Below are 20,803 nucleotides of genomic sequence, written 5' to 3'. Positions count from 1 at the left end.
CAGCAAATCAAGAATCAGCAGTCTTCCAAGGCTTGGCACGCATTTCAAGAACAGGTGCAAACAGAGGCTAATTGGGGCATCGTCATGGATTTCCGCGCAAAGGCAACCCGGGCATGCATCATTCATCATCCGAAATGGAATCAAGGCAGTCTCTGGCTTGCATGCCAGTTTATTTATTTTCTTAGTTAATTTGTTAATTAATTAGGAATTTGTACATATTTGGACTGTAATATTTGAACTGTACTATTCTTTTATTCAGGACTGTATATTTATTTGGACCCTCTGTGCGAGGGCAATGTTGTAGTAAGTGTGCGTGTGTGTGTTGTATGTCTTCCAACCCCACGTCTTTCTCCCTTTTATTTATCCGCTTATGATGGTTAAATTAGGGCATATTTCAATTAGCATACAGTATGATAGCATGTTTGCATTCATTCATCTGTTTTGCATGCACCGGGTTCGGCGCATCATACTACCTGCATTGTATTTTCAATCCCAAGTTGAATACTTGTTAGCTGTTGCATCTCATATGCCATGTTTAGAATAGCCGAGCCTGCTATAGTTGCATTTTTGCATGCGTTGCATTAGGCATTTCCGTATAGTTAGGATCATGCATGGATTTCTAACCTAGCTTCTGTTTTGGCTTGGAGTACTCGGTAAGTTTTTATGCTTTAGCATCCTTGCATGCGTGTGAGTGATTGCCATGAATAGCATGCTTACCATGAGGCTATTTGCTTATGTGATATAACTGCCTGAATGCCTGTGGGTGAAGGTTGGGTTATTTGGATTGGAACAAATCATTAACTGTGAGTTTTAAGCCCACTAGATAGTGGCAAAACCATCTTTTCTAAGCCCACCTGAGGGTGGCAAAATCTGCATCTCTAAGCCTACCTGCGGGTAGCAATCCATCTTTCAAAAAAAAACAAACATGAAATGTTTTCTTCCAATTCGGGCGATCCAGTCTATACTTGTATGATGTGTGCATCACATAGTAACCTAGGCTAATAACCGGAATAAGAACACACAAAGTTTTCAAAAATAGATATCACGGTTAGTAGAGGCCGATCTTTGATCGGGCGAGCGGGGGTGCTCACAAAGTGACCTTCCCCAATCATACCCAAGTTCCCGAGCCGAGGCAACTTTGGTGATGACGGACACGTGGCCTTTGGCACCGAGTCAGGGTTTCCTAAATTTCCCCAAAATAAAATATTTAGGTGGCGACTCTGTATCTGGCAAAGCAGTCCATGTTTGGCACTTCTTTCAAGAAATCTGTTTTTTCTCAAAACGATTTGCCGGATTTGGACTCTTTGGTTCAGACTTAGAACCGTGACAAATTTGAGAGTCCTGAGCTGTAGTGACCCCAAGTGAACAGAACGGGAGCTCACCCTCCCGGGGCGTTCGGGGACGTCTACAGGCTCTTACCATTGCCCTCTACAAAAACTGTTCGAAGAAGAGGGTAGAGGTGGAGGTCCTCTTCTGGAGCGAACTCCCAGTTCCCTGAGGTAATGAAATAATCATCCACAGCTCCCTTGTTGGAGTCAGGGAGGTCGGCAACAATTTTGTACTCTGTGGACCTCGGCTTGAGGTAGTAAATGTAGCGCGTATCTTTTTTGAGGCCACACATGGTGTAGTAGTATTGAATATCGGCTAAGGTAACCCTAATGTTTTCTTGTTTAGCTAAGGCAATTATGCCATTGATGACTCGGTAGGAATTGATGGCAAGTTGCATCGAGTTCAACTTATAGTAATGAAGTATCTCGCGGAAAAGGATATTGAGTAGGAGCCGAAGTCCGCACTCGATAAAGGCTACAATAGGAAAGGGCATAGAATCAGTTGTGGGCATGATAGAGTCATCCTCCCCCGCCAACCTCAGATGAACGTCGGCCGGGATGTCAAACTCTCGCCTAAAATGCTCTAATTTGGTCGGGGTATCTACCCTATGCTTCCACATACCCATGATGTCGGCTTAAATTGTGGGAGTTGGATGTCAGAAAAAATGTGTTTTGTAAGAGTTATATGGACCTCGGCGAAAACCTAAAAGTAAGCTGCGGTAAGAATTTGTGGGGATCGTTTTAGTTTTTCCTAAAGATTTGTGGGTTCTACAAACAAATCCCAAACCTAGATCTATGGAAACGGAGATTGAAGGCACGAATCTGGAAAAGTCACAGAAAACAGAAAAGCAAGAATGTGTTTCAGAATCAAGAACAATGATGAACTATCAAGACCATTGTGCCAGAGTGGGTGCAGAGGTGTAAAACCAAGAACAGTGGCAAAAGTGCAAGAAGATTGTGAGCAGTGTGTGTATTCAAGACATGGCAAAAGCAAAGTCATGAAATAAACACACTCCGATACATGATTTATAGATTGAATACTTGAGCAAAACAGCAATGACAACAAGTAATGAAGCGGAACTTCTTGAAGAGCAACAAGAAATAAAACCAGGAGGAACAATGGCTTACCAGAAAAAGAGAGGCCGATATGGGGATTGCCGGAGTCTGACGACGGTCGCAAAAGTGGGAAATCGGTGAAAATCACGCCGGAAGTAGTGAACGGAGCGAGTTGCAGAGTTAAGCAAGCTTGAACAATGGCGAAGTTAGGAGAAAAAGTAAGAGAGGAAGAGCTTCAGAAACGATGGTAAAAAGTGAAAAGACGGAACGAGGAAGGAAGTTTTGTTAAAACTCGAAACGGCAGCAAAAAGGCAATCAATGCGCCTAAAACGACGTATGCATCAGGCGGCGCACGGAAGAGAAATTTGACTTACAGACGCGTACCAAGTACGATCCAGTAAGGTTAAGACACGTGGCTAAAAACGGTTGAGTTATTATGCATAACAGCTCATACGCGTGAAGGAGCTCGTGGAATTCTTACTCTTAAAAAGACATGCCGGCCTGTATGATGATCTCGGCTGAGACACTTTAAACTGAGGCACTGGCATAAAGTGCCAATATAGGTTCCATCACCTCAAAATGCCGAGGTAATAGAACCTAGGGAACAGTTGTGGGGATATATTTTCTAAGTACCAACACGTGGCCAAGGTGACGCCGACGTGTCAGTCGAAGTACCACGTGTCCTGTTCGTGACGCCGAGGTGATCTCGGCTAGGCCGAAGTTACCTCCGAAGATATCGGAATCCGAGATAAGCGGATAAGGCGCAAGAGTCCTAGAATGAAGAAAGACTTCGGCATGGATAAGGATAACACTCTTAGGAAGTTTATCTTTATCTCTTGGAGAGTCCAAGATATGCATTGAGCAGAAGTCCATTAAAGCTAGGCTTCTATAGGGATTGAATTAACTATAAAAGAAAGGCACCCCCAATGGGTCTAAGGTACGCAATTTATATTCAGAACAGTGAGTTAAGCACTATTGATTATCTTTGAGAGATATTTGATTACTGATTTAATCATTGGAGTGCCCCCGGGTGGACGAACCACCGCCGGAGTCTCTTCTTTTTGTGACAGGTCGTTCGGGCTAATCCTATTCTGCCAGTGTTCTCCAGCTGGATACTGAGTTGGCAGTGTGGCCAGAAATTCACTCACACAAGGGTAAAGAGGTTTTGTTATCAAGTGTTGTGTTTTGGCTCCTCTGGTAGACAGTTGCATTTGCTCTGTCAGTTGATTGGGGTGACACGTGTCTTAAACCACGTGATGAAGAGTGGTAAAGAAGGAAGTTATGTAGAAAATAATAAGGCTGGTTTGGTAAGTGTAAAAAAAGTTAAAAAGTCAAAAAGTTACAAAAAAAAGTTTAAAAGTTATTACTATTCATCAAAAAAATTATAAAAAAATTAATATACAAATATTAAATACACTTTTTGTTAAATCAATAAACTGACGTTAGGCCAGCTTCAGTGAAAGGAAAAAAAAAAAAATTGCATGTGTACATTCACTAAGTTTGATGGTAAAGTTGGGCCTGTGGGAGCCCACCATGGGTCCCGTTTTGATAATCCAAACTGTTGAAGATGTAAAACTCATCTAGTACTATAGGCCTATAAAAAATCACGTCTATCAGATATCGCTAACTACATGATCAAATCAGTTTTGTATAAATATTAGATGGTGTTATTGTTAACAGTTGACAAAAAAAATTAATACGATCAGATAGCTATCGATATCCAATCATCGTAATTTTTTACAAACATATAGTACTCGATGAGTTCTACATATTGAACGGTTCCGATTAGAAAAACGGGATCCGTGGTGGGCCTCCACGGGCTGAACAACACCGTCCAATCAAAGCCCAAAAAGGAAGCAATCTTTTCCCATGTATTCACCAAGCCGGTTGACTGCCAATCCATACAGCGTACTACACTATCTTCTCCTACACACTTTTTTATACAATTTTTTAATACACATTTTTTCATAAAAAGTCAAAAAATTAACCCAAACATTTATATTTTTTTCCTCAACTTTTTAGTCTAAAAAGATAAAAGGTGCACCTATTTAAGACACCCCAAACAACCCCTAATACTACAGAAATTATTACCAAAACATAATTCGAGTGAGACCTACCTTATTTTAAAAATTAAAAATTTAATAATAATTTTTGAAATAACATTTTCGTTGTGTCTAATTTTTTCTCATCAAAAAAATTTAAAGAAACTATAAAAAAAAATTTAAAAAAAATCCAAATTTTGAATTCTATAATAAAATAAATTCTGAATTTTTAATTTTATCATTTAAATCCTAAATTTTTTATTTGTTTTCAATCTAAACAATTTAAATATTTTCATTGAGTAAAATCAATGTAAAAATGAATATTTTAGTTATTAAATCCAATAAAAAATATATTTTTAGATATTTTATATATACCTCTAATGAGTTGAATGACTAAGATATTCTATTCAGAAATTTCACTGAGATACATGAGAACCAAACAGAGACTTATTAAATGAAACCAATATATATACACCAAAAAAAAAAAGGGACCCCCTAGTTTTCACGTAACGCAGCGTTTGATCATGGGTGTTTAGCATACACTTCAAAAAGTCACAATTTTGTTTGAATTTTGTTGTTTTTGGTAATTTATGTCAAAAAATATTAACTTTTCAATCCATATTTTGTGAGAGTTTAAAAATGCAAAAGCAAAAAAACCAATTATTTTTAAATCAATTGGTTTGCTTTTATCTTTACTCTACAACCACGCAAATTATTATACACGTGACGCATGTAAACCACTATCCCATAAGGAATCTAAAGCACTCACATCACTCATACATAGGTTAGGTGTGACTTCCTTTACACCACAACCATACACGTGTCCAAGCTCCATGAATGGACGGCCCAAATTCGCCCAAGGGGAGGAGGCGCTGGTAATATTAATACAGTGTCCCCCAAGTCACACGAACTCACACCATTCACATCAGGTTTTTTATATAATAGGGAGGCCTTGTACGGTTGTTGTTCTCCATTACAAAATGCCTCGCCAAGCCTCTTTCCGTTTCTATGCAAAAAATATTTTTTTCACATACCCATAGTGCCCTTGCCCAAAAGAACAACTCCTAGATCTCTTGCAATCACTTCTCCAACTAGCAAGCCTACCATACTACATACTCATCGCAAGAGAGCTCCATGAAAATGGAAACTCACACCTCCATGCCATGGTACAATGCACAACAAAAATCCAAACCTCCGACCAAAGATTTTTCGATCTCATAGGAACCAACGGGAGGATCTACCATCCAAACATAGAAAAACTCCATTCTCCAACAGCGAGTCGACTGTATATACAGAAAGGCAGTGATTTCATAGAATCGGAAGAACTTTCATCCAAGGGGAAAAGTCCGTCGAAAAATAAAGACGAACTCTGGTGAGGAATTCTTGCAAAAGCAGAAACAAAAGAACAATTCTTTGCACTCTTGTGTGAATGGTGTGACTTGGTGTGACTTGGGGGGGCGATGTATTAATATTACCAGCGCCCCATCTCCTAGCGAATTTGGGCCATCCATTCACAGAGCTTGGACACATGTATGGTTGTGGTGTAAAGAAAGTCACACCCGGGTCTAGGTGTGAGTAATGTGAGTACTTTAGATTCTTTATAGAGTAATGGTTCACACGTGTCACGTGTATAATGGTTTGCGTGGTTGTAAAGTAAAGATAAAAGCAAACTGATTGATAAAAAGCAAAGGCGAAAAAATGATTTTGTTTCATCTTTATTTTGAATGGGGAATCTTTTTACTTGTACACAGAGATTTTGGCTATTTATTTTGTACCAGAAAACATTTGATGTTGTAGAGAAATATACTTTTGTAATGGGATAGCTATTGTGGTGACTTTGTTTTTGGTACCTTGTTTCATCCCTCTTTTTTTGTCTTTCTTTGTTGTTGATTATTTTGGTATACAATGTTGTACTTCTTAAAAGAGTATTCCGAGAATTATAGGCAGTTCACTCAAATGTGTATAAATCTCTTTTTGACGTGGCAAATAAGACTATATGGGAAGAGAGGTGGCTATCAGCTCCGGCAAAGTTTGTTCTTAGGTACAAAGAACAGAGAGCAAAAATATCAAAGCTAAAGTGCCTGAACAGAAGAGTTAACAGCGGTAAAAGATCCTGTAGGAGTGTTGGGATAAAAGGGTTGGAGTGTTTTTTAAAAAATGGAAGGAGTGGTAAGCAGCCAGTATCGGACTCCTCTTGCGTATCGAAGGTCAAGAACACCGGCAAAGGGTCAATATAAGCATAGTTACCATGGTCATGCACCTTTTAGGGCGGCGTATGTTCACGGTATGTGCAAAATATTCCCCGATACATTAAAAAGAACAAGAGGGGAGTACGGAAGTTACAACTGTATGATGAACAATTAAGGGACGTTACATTTGACAATGGAGGTGTGGTGAGATTGCTGAATGGGGTTGAGTTAGGAAATAAAAGATGTGACCATCAATCAGACAAAATCGTGGTTAAAGGTTTTAAATTAATTGGGAATGTTCAATTAGGACAAGACGCAAAAGGGGAAGTTGTGGTGCATCACGTACTTTTTTTCATTATAAGATAATAGTCCGTCAGATTCCGTCCCCACACCTGACAAGATATTTATTAGTGTTGGTGAGGGTAATTTTGAGACTTGGATTGTTAATCCTGATCAATCCGATAGGTTTCGTATGTTGAAGAAAATGAGATTCTAACTTGTCGGTGACAAGAACAAAGAGTATGTTCGACACGGAATAGAGGTTGTGGATCGGTTCTTCCCTGTGGATGTTTGGACGGAATATAAAGATACGTTGTTGGGAAATGTGGAGAGTATTCAGAAGGGTGCGATATATTTAGTGGCTGCTACTGTTAGCGGAAAAGAAGGCAAAATTACGTTAAGGAGTCAAATGTATTTTAAAACTATTTAGAATTGTTGTTTTTATAAGCAATTTTATTTGTAATGTTCAGGTGGATAAAGGTTGAATATATAAAAACTAGTGTTGTTGAAGGTGTTTCAGCAAATAATTTCAGTTATATTGAATTTGCTTTGCCTAATTTATTTTCTCAATTAAGGTTGAGATACAAACAAAATAGTATTAAAGCTAATAAAATATTAATAAAATATGCACGCCCAATGCAAGTGGGTTGGTCAGAGTAAATGTGTATGATCGGAGGTTAGATGGTAATGATAGTTTGCAGACGTATTTTATTTTCCCTATGGATTGTCAGTGCAAATTAGTGTATTATAGAAATGGTTATTGTTCGATTAACAAAAAACAGGTGCCATGGATGGTGAAATATCGACTCGAAGATTCGAATATTTAAAAGGGTATAACATATTATAAAATGAAGAGATATCTGAAGTATTCTACAAGTGAAATGCCAGAAGATTCGCAGTTGAGACCCTTATCTATAGTTTGTCTTATCTACAAAATATACGAAGGCAAATGTTGATGTCTGGCATTGGGCTCTAACCGAAGTTCTTCCGATTCTATCACGGACTAAGTCAGTTGGTTTACCGGAGCTGCAGAGAGATTTGTTGTTAGGAGGCTTCGAGGAAAGTGATTCAATTATTGATGAGCGTAGAGGTCGTCTCAGCTTATCCGAGATTGATGTACGTAGAGATGGTGATAGTGCTAGTGATATCGATCCTAATCTGTCGATTTCGAAGGTCGGTGCTGCTAGAAAAGACGATGTTAATGAGAGATGGCCTGTTGTTATGGATGGTCTAGAATTTTCTGATGTTTTACGAAATGTAATCATGAGTGTAAAGAATAATGACAATATTGTTGTTGATGATAAGGGAAATGTAATAAATAAATAAAAATTTGAGTGATTACATAAATAAAATTAATAAAAATTTTCATTAATCATCATAGTGGTTACATTTACATCAAACCATTCTCTCATTTTTTGTGACATCGCATCTAACCAGCTACTGTCCCCATTGATTAATATAATATAAGGAATTCCTCCTCTAATGGTGAGATCTGGTTGAAATTTAACGAATATGTAGAAGTCTCTCTGGCATCTAACTAGATTTTTTATTAGTTCAATTAGGACTGTCGAGCATTTGATGTCGTCTATGATGTTGTAGACGGCGCCAATTGGGACTGTCAAGCGTTTGATGTCATCTATGACGTTGTAGATGGCGTCTTGATCATAGTCTTTGAAACTCATTCTGCCGGAGAAGTAATTGTATCGATCGAGACTTTTGGCCCAAACAATTTTTTCTGTTCTTGAAGGTCCTTCGAGGTAGGAGAAGATTGGGCAAATGGGCAACTATTATGAATCCTGTTATCAGAAAACGAGGAGAGTTCTTCGTTAGTATGTAAATCGTGTATATTATTATTATGTATCCCTAATTTAATCTAGTCATCTTCACTGTAAACGGAGAGACAACAATTTTGACATAGCTCGTATTTTACAAAATTTTAACTTACGAACAAAATATTATTTTCTAAACAATTTTTTACTTCTTCACTAAGAAAAAGAAATGAATTAAAGAGACTTGTATATAGGGATCTCTTTCGTCTGTAATGATTCCTCGAAAATATTTTTAATTAGAGGTATTGTGTGACGTAATCAGTGAGACATCTTTCTTTACAGAATGCAAAGAATTGTTCTTCTGTTTCTGCTTCTACGAGAATCCTCTGCCAAAATTGACTTGTATATAGGGATCTCTTTCGTCTGTAATGATTCCTCGAAAATATTTTTAATTAGAGGTATTGTGTAACGTAATCAGTGAGACATCTTTCTTTACAAAATGCAAAGAATTGTTCTTCTGTTTCTGCTTCTACAAAAATCCTCTGCCAAAATTCGTGTCTATTTTTCGAGAGACTTTTCCCCTTGGATGAAAATTCTCCATATTCTATGAAATCACCGCCTTTTTGTATATATTGTCAACTCGCTGTTGGAAAATAGGGTTTTTCTATGTTTGGATGGTAGATCCTCCCGTTGATTCCTGTGAGATCAAAAAATCTCTAGTTGGATGTTTGAATTTTTTTTGTGCATTGCACCATGACATAGAGATATGGGTTTCCATTTTCATAGAGCTCTCTTTCGACGAGTATGTAGTATGGTAGACAAGTTAGTTGGAAAAATGATTGCAAGAGATCTAAAAATTGTTCTTTTGGGCAAAAACAGAGGAAAATATTTTTTGCAAATTGTTTGAGGGTCCAAAATCAATGGCTCGAATTTCACTCGAAATCCAAAACGACGTCGTTTTAGGTTTCATTTTTTTTTTTTTCCTTTTTCTTCCTTTTCTTTCTTTTTTTTCTTCTTTTTCCTTTTGAACACAAAGACGAGAGAGAGAAACAAAGGCGAGACAGGGAGGAGAGAAGAGAAGAAGAAAAGAGAGGAAGGAGAAAAGATGGGGAGAAAGACGAGGTAGAGAAGAAGACGGTGATTGCGGAGGAGGAAGATCGACGGTTATCGACGGAGTTGGAGCAAATCATATCTGAATTTTTTTTTGACTGATGATGATTCTGTTCTGAATCTCTTTTTTTTTTATTTTGTTTGGCCGATGATGATCTAATGATAATGATCTGTTGATAATGATGATTTTGATGACATGTTGTTGATGATGATAATGTTTTGATAAAGATGTTGACGTGGATCTGATCTGAAGGGGGAAAACACGACTTTAATTTTTTTTTTTTTTTTCTCTTTCCTGTTCTCTTTTCTTCTTCTTCGCCTTCTTTCTTCTTTCTTTCCCTCTGTGATGATGCTGTGTTGAGTTGAAAAAAGAGGAGGATAGGAAGAAGAAAGGGGTAGAAAGAAGAAAAGAAAGAAAAAAAAAAAAAATTTCAAAACGACGTCATTTTTAAATTTGGAGCAGTCGAGCCATGAAAACGGGACTGATATTTTTTACATAAAAACAATCATTTTACTTTTAAAATTTTACTTTAAAAAAAATAAAAAACCTTACACAGGGCTTTTTTGTTAAACCACAACCCCCGACCCACACTGAACTTCCATTATTAATCTTTTTTTTTTTCTTTTTTTTTTCCCGTACCCTTGCAATGTGATCTCGAGAGCTTTTGTTAATCAGCACTAACAAAATTTGAAGAAAATTGTGAATCTTTTTATTGCATTGGTTTTTTTTATCTAGTACTTGTACTACTAATGCATATATGTACTAATGTAGTGTAAACATTTCAAGTATTTTTTCAACCAATTTTGCTACCGGTTCAATATATAGCAGGACTTTGTTACATTTGTTTTGGGAACACAGCTCAAACTCAAATTTGTTCAATGCAACATAACCTCAAGCATTATATTACTTCAGGTGGACTATATTTTTGTTTTCCCCTTTTGTGTGTAGAAAAAGAGCCACACAAAAAAATTAAATAAATAAAAACAAGTAAAATTTAAAATAAATAAATAAATCAAAAAATTAAATAAATAAAGAGAAACTAACAAGGTACTAGGAGGATGGCAACAGCAAGCAGCTCCACAGTCATTTTAGAGAAGGGACCGCCACTGCAATGGATGAAACTGATTGAAACCTGTTGGAACAAGATTGAAAAACCTGTTGGAAAACCCAATCTTTACAGGTCGATTAAGTTCAGAAGTAACACCTGATTGCTTACCGCAACTCCTGTAAGAATATTCAGAGCATTGTCGTAGTTCCAAACAAGAAAAATTCAGGAAAACAAGGGAGAGAATAATCCGAGTATTACATACACTGAAAGCTGAACCCAAAACATGGGATGAAACCCAAAATAGTTCCTCATAAAAATAAAAATTAAAATAGAAAAGTTTTAAAAGCCCTGTAAGAGTAGGATATATATCGGTCTCTTTTCCAGCCAAAAAAGAAACAAAAAAGGAACAGAAGATGACAGCAATTTCGATGTTTCTTTTACAAACCTGTTTGGAAAACTGGATTCTGGAGATGTATCATCTCCTAATAATAATGATAGCATTTGGCAAAACCATTGAACCAGTAATGTAGATGGCTTTTTCTACAGATCTAAACAATCTCACCAGCAAACATCATGCAGCCTTTAACCATTGTACCCATATCAAAGAAAGAGTTTCAGGCTCAACAGTCAGAAAACAAATCCATCAATTTTTTACCTGCATTGAACACTTGAAAAAACAAACAGGCATTACTAATTTATGCAGCACTGGGTGCTGATTCGGACTTGTCGGATTCCATAGGCTCTGTGGCAGCTGGTGGCACCTCACTGTCGGCAGCTCCGGCATTGTCTTTAGGGCTAGCGGTGGGGTTGGTACTGTCAGCACCTTGGGGAGATGCCAGTGGTGGTGTTTCAGGTGTAGCTGGTTTGGCTGGCTTTGGTTTTGTCATTATCGGCCTGCAAAACCTATTGGAACAAATTCTACTAGTCAATATCATCCTAAGAAGCATGGATACTGACACGTGTAACACCACGAATACACCGACACGTTTTAGATTTGCAAAAAATGTAAAAGACACCACATGGAGGACACAAGAAATATTTGGATAAACTACCAATAGGTCCTAATAGTTAAAACTTAATTCCCATCAAGTCCTATTGAAAATAAATCTTGACAAAATTATTGCTAAAAATAATTTTTTTGTGACAATTTTTTATATATGTTGTTAAAAATTGACAATTAGTAACTTTTTTTTTTGTCATGATTTTTATAAACTGTCTCTAAAACTTATAATTAGTGACCTTTTTTTATAACAAATTTTTTCCATAGGACCTATTAGACAATAAGTCTACTTATTAGGACCTCCACGTAAGTACCCCAAAATATTTTATATATTTATTATGTCTCAAAAACCCAGCTATATATATAAAAAAAATAAAAAACAACATTTATTGTCGCATACAAGGATAACAATTACTATGTCACGTATATATATATATGAATATTTAATTTAAAAATAACTTTTAAACTCTAAAGACAAATTATATATAAATTTATGTTTCATATTTGTCTAAGCGATAAACACATGTTCCCAAATGCCTTAAGCATGTCGGGTATAGAATTTTTTTCTAAAATAGTAGGCCATGTTTTTGTGTGTGTTTGGCGGGTCTTGGGAAGTGTCCAACAAGTGCCATGTCATGTTAGTGTCAGACACGACACACCACCTCAGTGTTTCTTAGATATCATCACAGGCCACTAGCAAGCCATCATTGCACATCCAAGGCTCCATGCATAATTAATATCAAAATGAGTGCATATAAAAAGGATTCCATCCACAGATCCTAAACAATGACAAGATTAGTACAGCTAAAAATTGACATCTAGCTTCACTATTAACTTATACACCAGACAAGGGCATGGCCACATTTAACCAACGAGGGGAAAAAAATAAAACAAGAAATTTTAAAATAATTTCCAGCAGCATCAAACAATGAGACAGTACCTGTCAAGGGCTTCACCCTTCCTTCTAATATCAGCTAACAAGATAACTGGATTCACATATTTGGGCAGTGAGTCCTGCTGCTGCTTTCTCTCCCTCAACCAAGCTTCCGCTTCCACACATTCATTCAAAACCTAACCAAAAATGAAATTAAAATTAGTAGCAATCAATTTGTGAATGCATCCACACGCGCGCGCGCGCGCGTGAGAGTGAGTGAGAGAGAGAGAGAGAGAGCCTGTCTCACACCTTCTGCTTATCTGCTAGGTCGATGTGATCAAATTTAGGATCACTTGACACTGCAGCTTCTCTGTAACTGTTGATACAATAGATAAGATGATCAATCACCGGTGCCCTCTCAGAGTACTCCTTGTACCGCTCCTCAATTGGATCACCTTGCTGCAGATTTTAAATTTCAAGTCAGGTATAAAAATCTAGTAATTGAAGCGAACCACCTGTGCAAATACAACAACAAAAGGCCAACCTTCTTGAGCTCCTCGAGCTTAGCAATGTAAACACCTTTGGTCTCGTCCTCACCATCTTCATACAACCAATCTTCCACCTCCTGGAGTCTGCCAATTATCTCTTCCCTCTCTGAATCGGTAACAAATTCTTCATATTTGTCATTAAGCTGGATTACACAAAGAAACTGCTTAGTTCAAAATATTAAAACTCTTCACAGAATATGATTTATTATGGACCATTATGGTACCTTGTTTCTCATGTCATACACATAGGCCTCAACGGCATTCTTCTTGTCTTTGGTTTCTTCCATAACTCGATCCTGCAAAGCCATTTCGAACTCCTTCTCCACAGCTTTTTGCACATCTGCAGGAGCCATTCCTCCATAAACAAACTCAGATACAGGAATGTTTGTTTTCTTCACCTTTTTCTTTGGAGCCTCAACCTACACAACAAAAAAAACAATGATTTCAAATAAAAGACTAATTATAGTTTACTAACACATCTTGTATCTTGTTCCAACAAGAACTACATCCTCAAAACACAATATAATCAGTCAAGTTTGCATTAAGCCAGTTTAGAGGAGACCATAGACATACTAGCATATTTTGCCAAATAAATGTATCAAGGCGTGCATCATATCAATTTTCTACTTGCATAACACTGATGATTACAAGAACAGCACTCACACAAGTCAACAAAAAAAATAAAAATCATTATTTTCATGCAGAGGGGAGTATATGATTCACTTTCATCCTCCATCCTAGTGTTATCATGGCACCAGCTCGACAAATTTAGCCTAGAAAGGATGGAGATCTTTACATCCAACCTAGGAAGCAAGGATATGGATACGGAAACGGATACGACACGATACGGATACGGCAATACGAAAAAACTTATAAAAGTAGGATACAAGTATGTGTAGGATACGTTTGTAAAAAAAATAATTTAAAATTATTAGTAGTGAAAACATAAGCTCAAAATGGTAGAGAAACTAAACTGTAATTTTATAATGCAAAATACTAATATTCAAGAATTAGGAATTAATTTAAGCCATCCATCTAATTCAAGCCATTACTAGTTTATTTCTTAAATTTCAATAGGTTTTACAAATATTTTGTTTCAATATCAAGTTCAATATGTTTATATCACAACAGTAGTACAATCCACATGAATTTGTCCATGTGCTTTTTCCTTTTATACTAGTAAAAAATGTTGTAAGTTTACTTTACTTATTTATTTATTGATATTTAATTCTACTATTGTCATATTCACTTGTTAATCTTTACTTTCTATTTAGTTATACGGGACATGCATGATACAATAAGAATACACCAATTTGACAAATTCTATTCAAATGTATTGGAAAAATATTATTGCATTTATCCTCATAATTAAGGTATATTATAATACTATGCAGGAAATGCTACAATTCTAATTTTGTAAAACAAGTAATTCGTGACTTGGAGTATCCGATACTTCAAAAATAAGTATTCGATACATCAAAATTAAAGAAAAATTAATTAATAAGTATCCAATACTTTTAATAAGTATCCGATACGATACGAATACATCCCCCTTTTAGAAGTATCCGTGCTTCATAGCATTCGACTAGGGATAAAATCTCTAAATATCATCTTCAGAACAAATTTTATATATAATTAGGCCTCGTTTGGAAACAAGCTATTCTAGTAACTTTTTTTGGCTTTTTTACGAAAAGATGTACAGAAAAGTAAAGAGAGTGATAGTGACAATTTATAGTGACTTTTTAGTTAAAACAGTTACTTCCCAAACGAGGCCTTATAAACCTCACTAATTTATATCTAATCATGTTACTTTTAAGTATTTTATTTCTTTATTCATAAGATAAAGAGTAATTAGCCAACATCTATTTAGAATGCTACAGTAGTATAGAATCACAGCTTCAAGTGCCTTGCAAAAAATTATCTGCAACTTTTTCCAATGACTTGCTAATGAATCACCGATCTGATTCCAAAGCTAATAGTATAACCACAGTTTTGCAATCAAATGTCACTGCATAGATGGACACTGACAGTTATAACAACTTAAAACAATAAATCAGAGCTAACAGTAGGTGACATGTCTAGGTTGTGAATCAAGATATGTATGTGAAGAATAGTTAAGTCTACTTCTAGGAGTGTAGTGATGGATAGGCCAGGTGACACCATACCCCATCCCTCAAGAAGAGGATTTGCAATCAAGGAGTCTTTTAGCAGCTCCAGCATCTATACAAATTTTCTGAGCCCAAATTTGAAAGCAAAGCAACCCAACCCAACCCCAAGTTGGTTACAGAAGGTCAAACTTAAGGCCGGGCAAGTTCAAGATTCTGGCAATAAAAGTATTAATACACAGCTTCCCACTCGATCTCACTACTTACTACCTTTATCCCCAAGTAAAAAGAACCTCATCCAGAGTTATTTTCTCCCATAAGCCAAACTATTTCTCAGTTAATACATAGCATTGCTATGTTCCAACAAAAAACGGGCGGGAACTGGGGGGGAGGTGGTCGAGAAAGAAAGAAAGAAAGAAAAAAGAAAAGAATAGGGAAATAAAAAACTCAAACTGCTACTGGACACCGAAGAACTATGTATGGCCACAAAAAAAAGGTTGGGGAAAATTGGCCATAAGGTGTCACAATAATTTCCAATCAACACAATCAAACTATTAAATGAATAAAAGCTTAAGCAAGAAACAACAAAAACATGCACATCTGCTTACTACTGACCTTGGCATCTGTTTCCATTTGAACAGGATTGTCTCCAGACTCTGGGACACCATTTTCAGCCCCAGGAGCATCAGCTTTAGCATCTTGCATATTCACATCGGTTTCAGAAGCTGAGGGAGCAGCATCACTTGGAGCTTCATCTGTATCCATCTTAGTAGCTTCTTTTGTTGGCTCTTTAACAAGTGGAACGTCGACTTCCTCCTCTTCCAAAAGCTTATGCAAACAAACATCAAAGAAAATCATGAATAGTATAACAATGCTCCATTAAACCGCATAAGCAAATAAATGAAACCATTTGCAGGACTTACTGTCGCTGACTCGACTGATACAATGCCATGCAGATTTAGTCGAGCTTTTAGCTTCAGTTTTGCCCTATCACTCTTCGTGGATTGAAAAGGACCAATCTGTCCACAAACATGCATATCCATGTCAAGAATAATGTCTGAATAGAGCATAAAGTCCTAAACTTAGCCCACTCAAAGAACACTAGTCTAATCAATTACCGTATACGTGCTAATCTTAGCTGGTGCCTGCAGTTCACTGACATCAGCATATTGAACGTCTGTTGTGAAGGTTCCCGATCTATAGAATGTCAATGTCAAAGCCTTGACGCTAGGTATTGGATTCCCTTTTGGGAAAACAGTGCTTTGTTGATTATCTGCGCCTCCATTCTGAGTATCTGGAGCAGCACCTTTCCATGACAAAGCAATTGGAAATGGAAAACTTTCGTTGACCTTAAACAAAGAGACAAATAGTTGTTCATCAAACAATGCCATAGAACATACAGTTCAATTCAATCTAAATAGATAATCAATGTAAAATGAAAAGAAAGCCAATTATAAGTAAAACTTTCTGTACCATCCTCTTTAAAAGAACCAAAATGCCAAAATGTAATGCAAGAACAATAAGGAACAAATTATACACGACAAAAACCAGATATACATAATAGGTAAGAGCTCCTCTTATAGCTAGATATGTATGCATAGTATGAATGAGTTCCATCCATAAGCTTAAAAATAGATAATATTTTTCTGTTATGAAAAAGGTATAAAAGAAAAGAAATCAAAACTTTCATTAGATAAACAATTAAGCACCATGGGCCTCATGCTTGTTGACAAAACAGTGCAGCATAACGTGTTCTGAAACCAAATGTCATGTAACCATGTCCTCCTTTCGGCTCAATCCAAATCCAAACATACTATATGATTTCATCATGATTCTAAACCACATAAAAAGGTACATATAAACGAATTATAAAATGTGGTTTAATTGATCATGCACGTCCACTACAGATTTTCAGGTTCTACAGAGAAACTAAGATAAAAGGGCAGAAGCTTAGTTGCACGAAACGGGAACGGGAGCGGGAGCGGGAGTGGGGCCACTTAGAAGAGTGGTAGGTTGGAAGCGCTTATATATTATTTTTATTTTTAATATTTTTAATTTATTTATATGAACTTTTTTTTATAAAAAAATAAAAAAAATAAAAATAAAAAATAAAAAATTAATTGACATATATATGTCATAAATGAGTTTTAAATTTTTTTACATAATATTTAATTAATTAAATACAACATTAAAAAAAATATTTTTTTAAAAATGAATAGCAAATAAACATTCATTTTAAACATAAAAAATAAATAAACAAATAATTAGTCAGGTGGAATTTAAAAGTAATGGAAATATAATATAATATGTAAGTATATATGTTTTTTTGAGCTAGTCAACACAAGATAATAAATTAATTAGGTGGAATTTATATGTATCTGCGCAATACACAACCAGCAAAACAGATTTCATTATTCAGTATAAATATGGTATTAAAGCACAACTTAAATGAAAAGCTATTAATTTATAATATATATTATATAAAGGAAAATTAATAAATTAAAGTAGACTTTTCAGTCTCTTATTATGAATGAAGAAAAAGATAAGAGAGAGAGAGAGAGAGGAGAGAGAGAGAGAGAGAGAGAGAGAGAGGTCTGGCAGCGATTGAGAAAGAGAGAGAAGGAGGCGAGTTTGCTTTCAACAATCAAAGAAGATGAAGATAAAAGCGCCTGCGAAGCAAATACGTGGAAGAAGCTCCACTTTCGTAGCCCTAATCGCAAGACCAGATCAGGTTTTTCTTTTCCTCATTTCTCTCTCAACAAAAACGCAATTCTTACATGTTTCTCTCTAAGAAGCACAGAATCACATTTCTTAGAAAGAAACGTCACTTGTTTGGGCAATTCATGCTACTGAGGGTAGAAGCGAACTAAACTATTAATTAATTCGCAAGAGACATCTTTTAGAACAATACAAATTTCAGTGCACTAACATGAAAGCATGCCCTCCTTCAGCAAACACGCAGATACCAATATAAATAACTGAATAATGAAAGCCAATATAATATTTGTATCTTTTACCTGGAATTCCCTCACTTTAAATGTGGGGCTGAGGATTGCACACTGCAGGGCGCATCCCTTGGCAACACACTCACTCGCATTCATCGTACGCCTAGGATCCTTGCCAAAGAACTCTGTCAATATCCTGATCAAGGCAGGAACACGAGAGCCAGAACCAACAATCTCAACTGCATGAATGCTCTCAACTGTCAGACCAGATTCTGTAAGAGCTTTCTCCAATGGCTTCTTCACGCGTTCCAAGATTGGAATGCTAATTTGTTCGAACTCTTCTCTCTTGATGAGACCCCTAACATCCTTCTCGTCCATCAAGCACTCTATATTCAAATGTGCCAATGGGTTTGCACTAAGAATTTTTTTCTGCTTTTCACAAGCAGCACGCAGCCGGAGGGAGGCCTTAGCATTTTGGTAAACATCAATCTTATACTCTTCCTTGAACTTAGCAGCAAAATGCTGGAATAGAACTTCATCAAAATCTCTGCCACCTAAAGATCGATCAAATGAATGAGCCAATATCTTGAGTTGGCCTTTCTTGAAGCCAGCAATGCAAACTTGCATACTAGCGTGGCCAATGTCAACAAATGCAACATTTAGTTGATCATTCTCCGGTAGATCTGTCTTATAAATTCCAAATGCCAAAGCAGTTGCAGTGGTTTCATGAAACAATCGGAGAGGATGCAAACCCGCAATTGCAGCTGCATCCAAAACAGCTCTTCTTTGAAGGTCAGTGAAATAAACAGGTATCCCAATACAGCAATCCACAACTGCCGCGTTCAAATTCTTCTCTGCTATGCTCTTCAAATTCGAGAGCACCATTCCCAATACTTGGGTCGGCGTAAATGTCCTCATTTCCCCCAAATACCGAGCGTGAATCAATGGGTATCCATCAGGACCTTCGGTGACTGCAAAAGGCAACATCTTTATATCCCGTTGCAGCTCAGGATCTGAAAACTGACGGCCAATCAGCCGCTTTACCTGAGAAATTGTATTTTTCGGATTCATCATACTTGATGCAGCCCCAGCTGTTCCGAGGAACCGCTGTTTGTCACCAAAGCATACAATAGCCGGAGTCTCACGCTTTGACTCATCGTTGAGTACAACGTCAATTCCCCTTTGCCTTGCAACGGCAACAACACCACTCTCGTTCCCAAAATCAAAACCAACCACACTCATTTTCGAATAAAAGTTCTGTTTTTACGCACACAATTACTCTATCCTCAACAGAATAGGTAACAACCTGAACATAAACAAATTAAAACCCATTAATCATCATATCAGCCCGGTTACAAAAAGATCTCAGTTACCAAATTTAACAGAGTTACATAACTACGTTATTTTTTAAGAATAATGACTAATCAGGCTTGATTCCCATAAAATAAATCACATCTAAACCTTAATTAATCGAAATCACGCTCAATGTACTAATAAATTGTCTAGGAAAAAAGTTAAAAGTTGCGTTTCAATCACGTAGCTTTTTCATTGCTATCAACACAATGTTAACAAATCCAACGAACCAAAATGGCTTCAACATCAACAATCAAACCAACAAAACACAGATAAACATCAAAAACTCATACATTACAACCCTAAATTGTTGAATCTAAATGAATAAAACTAAGATTGTCGAACCAATTGAACAGTGAACCTCGCGGCAATCATCGATGAGAGCATGCGAATCTAGAGAGATAAATCTACAGATCTGGAAGTTGAAGAGAGAGAATGAGTTTAGGGTTTGAGAGATCGTACCTGTGGAGATTGCGGCGGTGGATCGGGTACGCCGCGGCGTAGGAGATGATGTGGTGGAATGCCGAAGCAGGTATTCTCCTCTCGCTGGGAACGGAACAGGTGATATGAAGAGAGAGACAGAGAGAGAGGTGTTTAAAATTGGTGAGATGTGAGAAATGGGGTTTGTGCGGAAATTTTGATAATTTATAGTATTTATTATTTATTTTAATTGGGAAGTGGTGGTCTGGTCGGTCAAGGTGAGTCTGGAGATATTGCTGCTTCTAGAAAGATCTAAAGGCGGAATCGTGTAGTTGTGTAATGTGGACCGTTGAATATATTTTGGGCCGGGCCTTTTAGTTTAATTCATAGTGTGGACTTATGGCCTCTATTTGGCCCATCACCTGATAGAGAGCATCTTTATGTTTGTTATTTTTAGGAGAAATGACTGGAAAATTCTATTAGAATTAGAAAGAGGGATATATCGATGAGTCTTCTTGGTTTTTTGATGCACTAAATATTTTTATTTGTTTTCATAATGGAAGAAATTATAAATATATTTCTTGAAATTTGTTTAAAGTATTATTGATTTTTTTGACTTTTGAAGGTTAGTTACGTAATTTAAAGCATGTCAGCAAGGATCAATAAATCTTTACAGAATTTTAATAGTTAACCAATTATCAAGCAATTGTGTTGTAGTTCTCTTCAACCTCAATGA

At 36.6% G+C, this 20,803-nt stretch overlaps 1 protein-coding gene across 1 annotated transcript; it reads right to left on the bottom strand.

Annotated features, from left to right (window-relative positions):
- Window positions 1-11,060: 11,060 nt before the first annotated feature.
- LOC114277897 (heat shock 70 kDa protein 15) lies at window positions 11,061-20,479 on the bottom strand. Its single transcript, XM_028219852.2, has 10 exons — window positions 20,110-20,479; window positions 18,367-19,600; window positions 16,468-16,698; window positions 16,273-16,368; window positions 15,965-16,177; window positions 13,469-13,663; window positions 13,241-13,387; window positions 13,006-13,155; window positions 12,763-12,893; window positions 11,061-11,725 (listed from the first exon to the last, which is right to left on the bottom strand). Exons 2-10 carry the CDS (start codon window positions 19,534-19,536, stop codon window positions 11,518-11,520), a joined length of 2,541 nt encoding a protein of 846 aa, XP_028075653.2. The 5' UTR covers window positions 19,537-19,600; window positions 20,110-20,479; the 3' UTR covers window positions 11,061-11,517.
- Window positions 20,480-20,803: the final 324 nt, after the last annotated feature.

The sequence above is a fragment of the Camellia sinensis genome, chromosome 15, assembly GCF_055761805.1.
Source record: "Camellia sinensis isolate YWXY chromosome 15, ASM5576180v1, whole genome shotgun sequence".
NCBI lineage: Eukaryota > Viridiplantae > Streptophyta > Magnoliopsida > Ericales > Theaceae > Camellia > Camellia sinensis.
The sequence above is the reverse complement of the archived record's forward strand: the minus strand, read 5'-3'. Positions and strand labels throughout refer to the sequence as shown.

Bases quoted from the DNA above. Each gene is read 5' to 3' on its own strand.
- LOC114277897 (XM_028219852.2), bottom strand. From the start codon at position 19,536: ATGAGTGTGGTTGGTTTTGATTTTGGGAACGAGAGTGGTGTTGTTGCC. The intron at 16,699-18,366 runs GTAAAAGATACA...TCTTTGTTTAAG, and splicing joins TTAAAGTGAGGGAATTCCAG to GTCAACGAAAGTTTTCCATT. The intron at 12,894-13,005 runs GTGTGAGACAGG...ATTTTTGGTTAG, and splicing joins ACCTAGCAGATAAGCAGAAG to GTTTTGAATGAATGTGTGGA.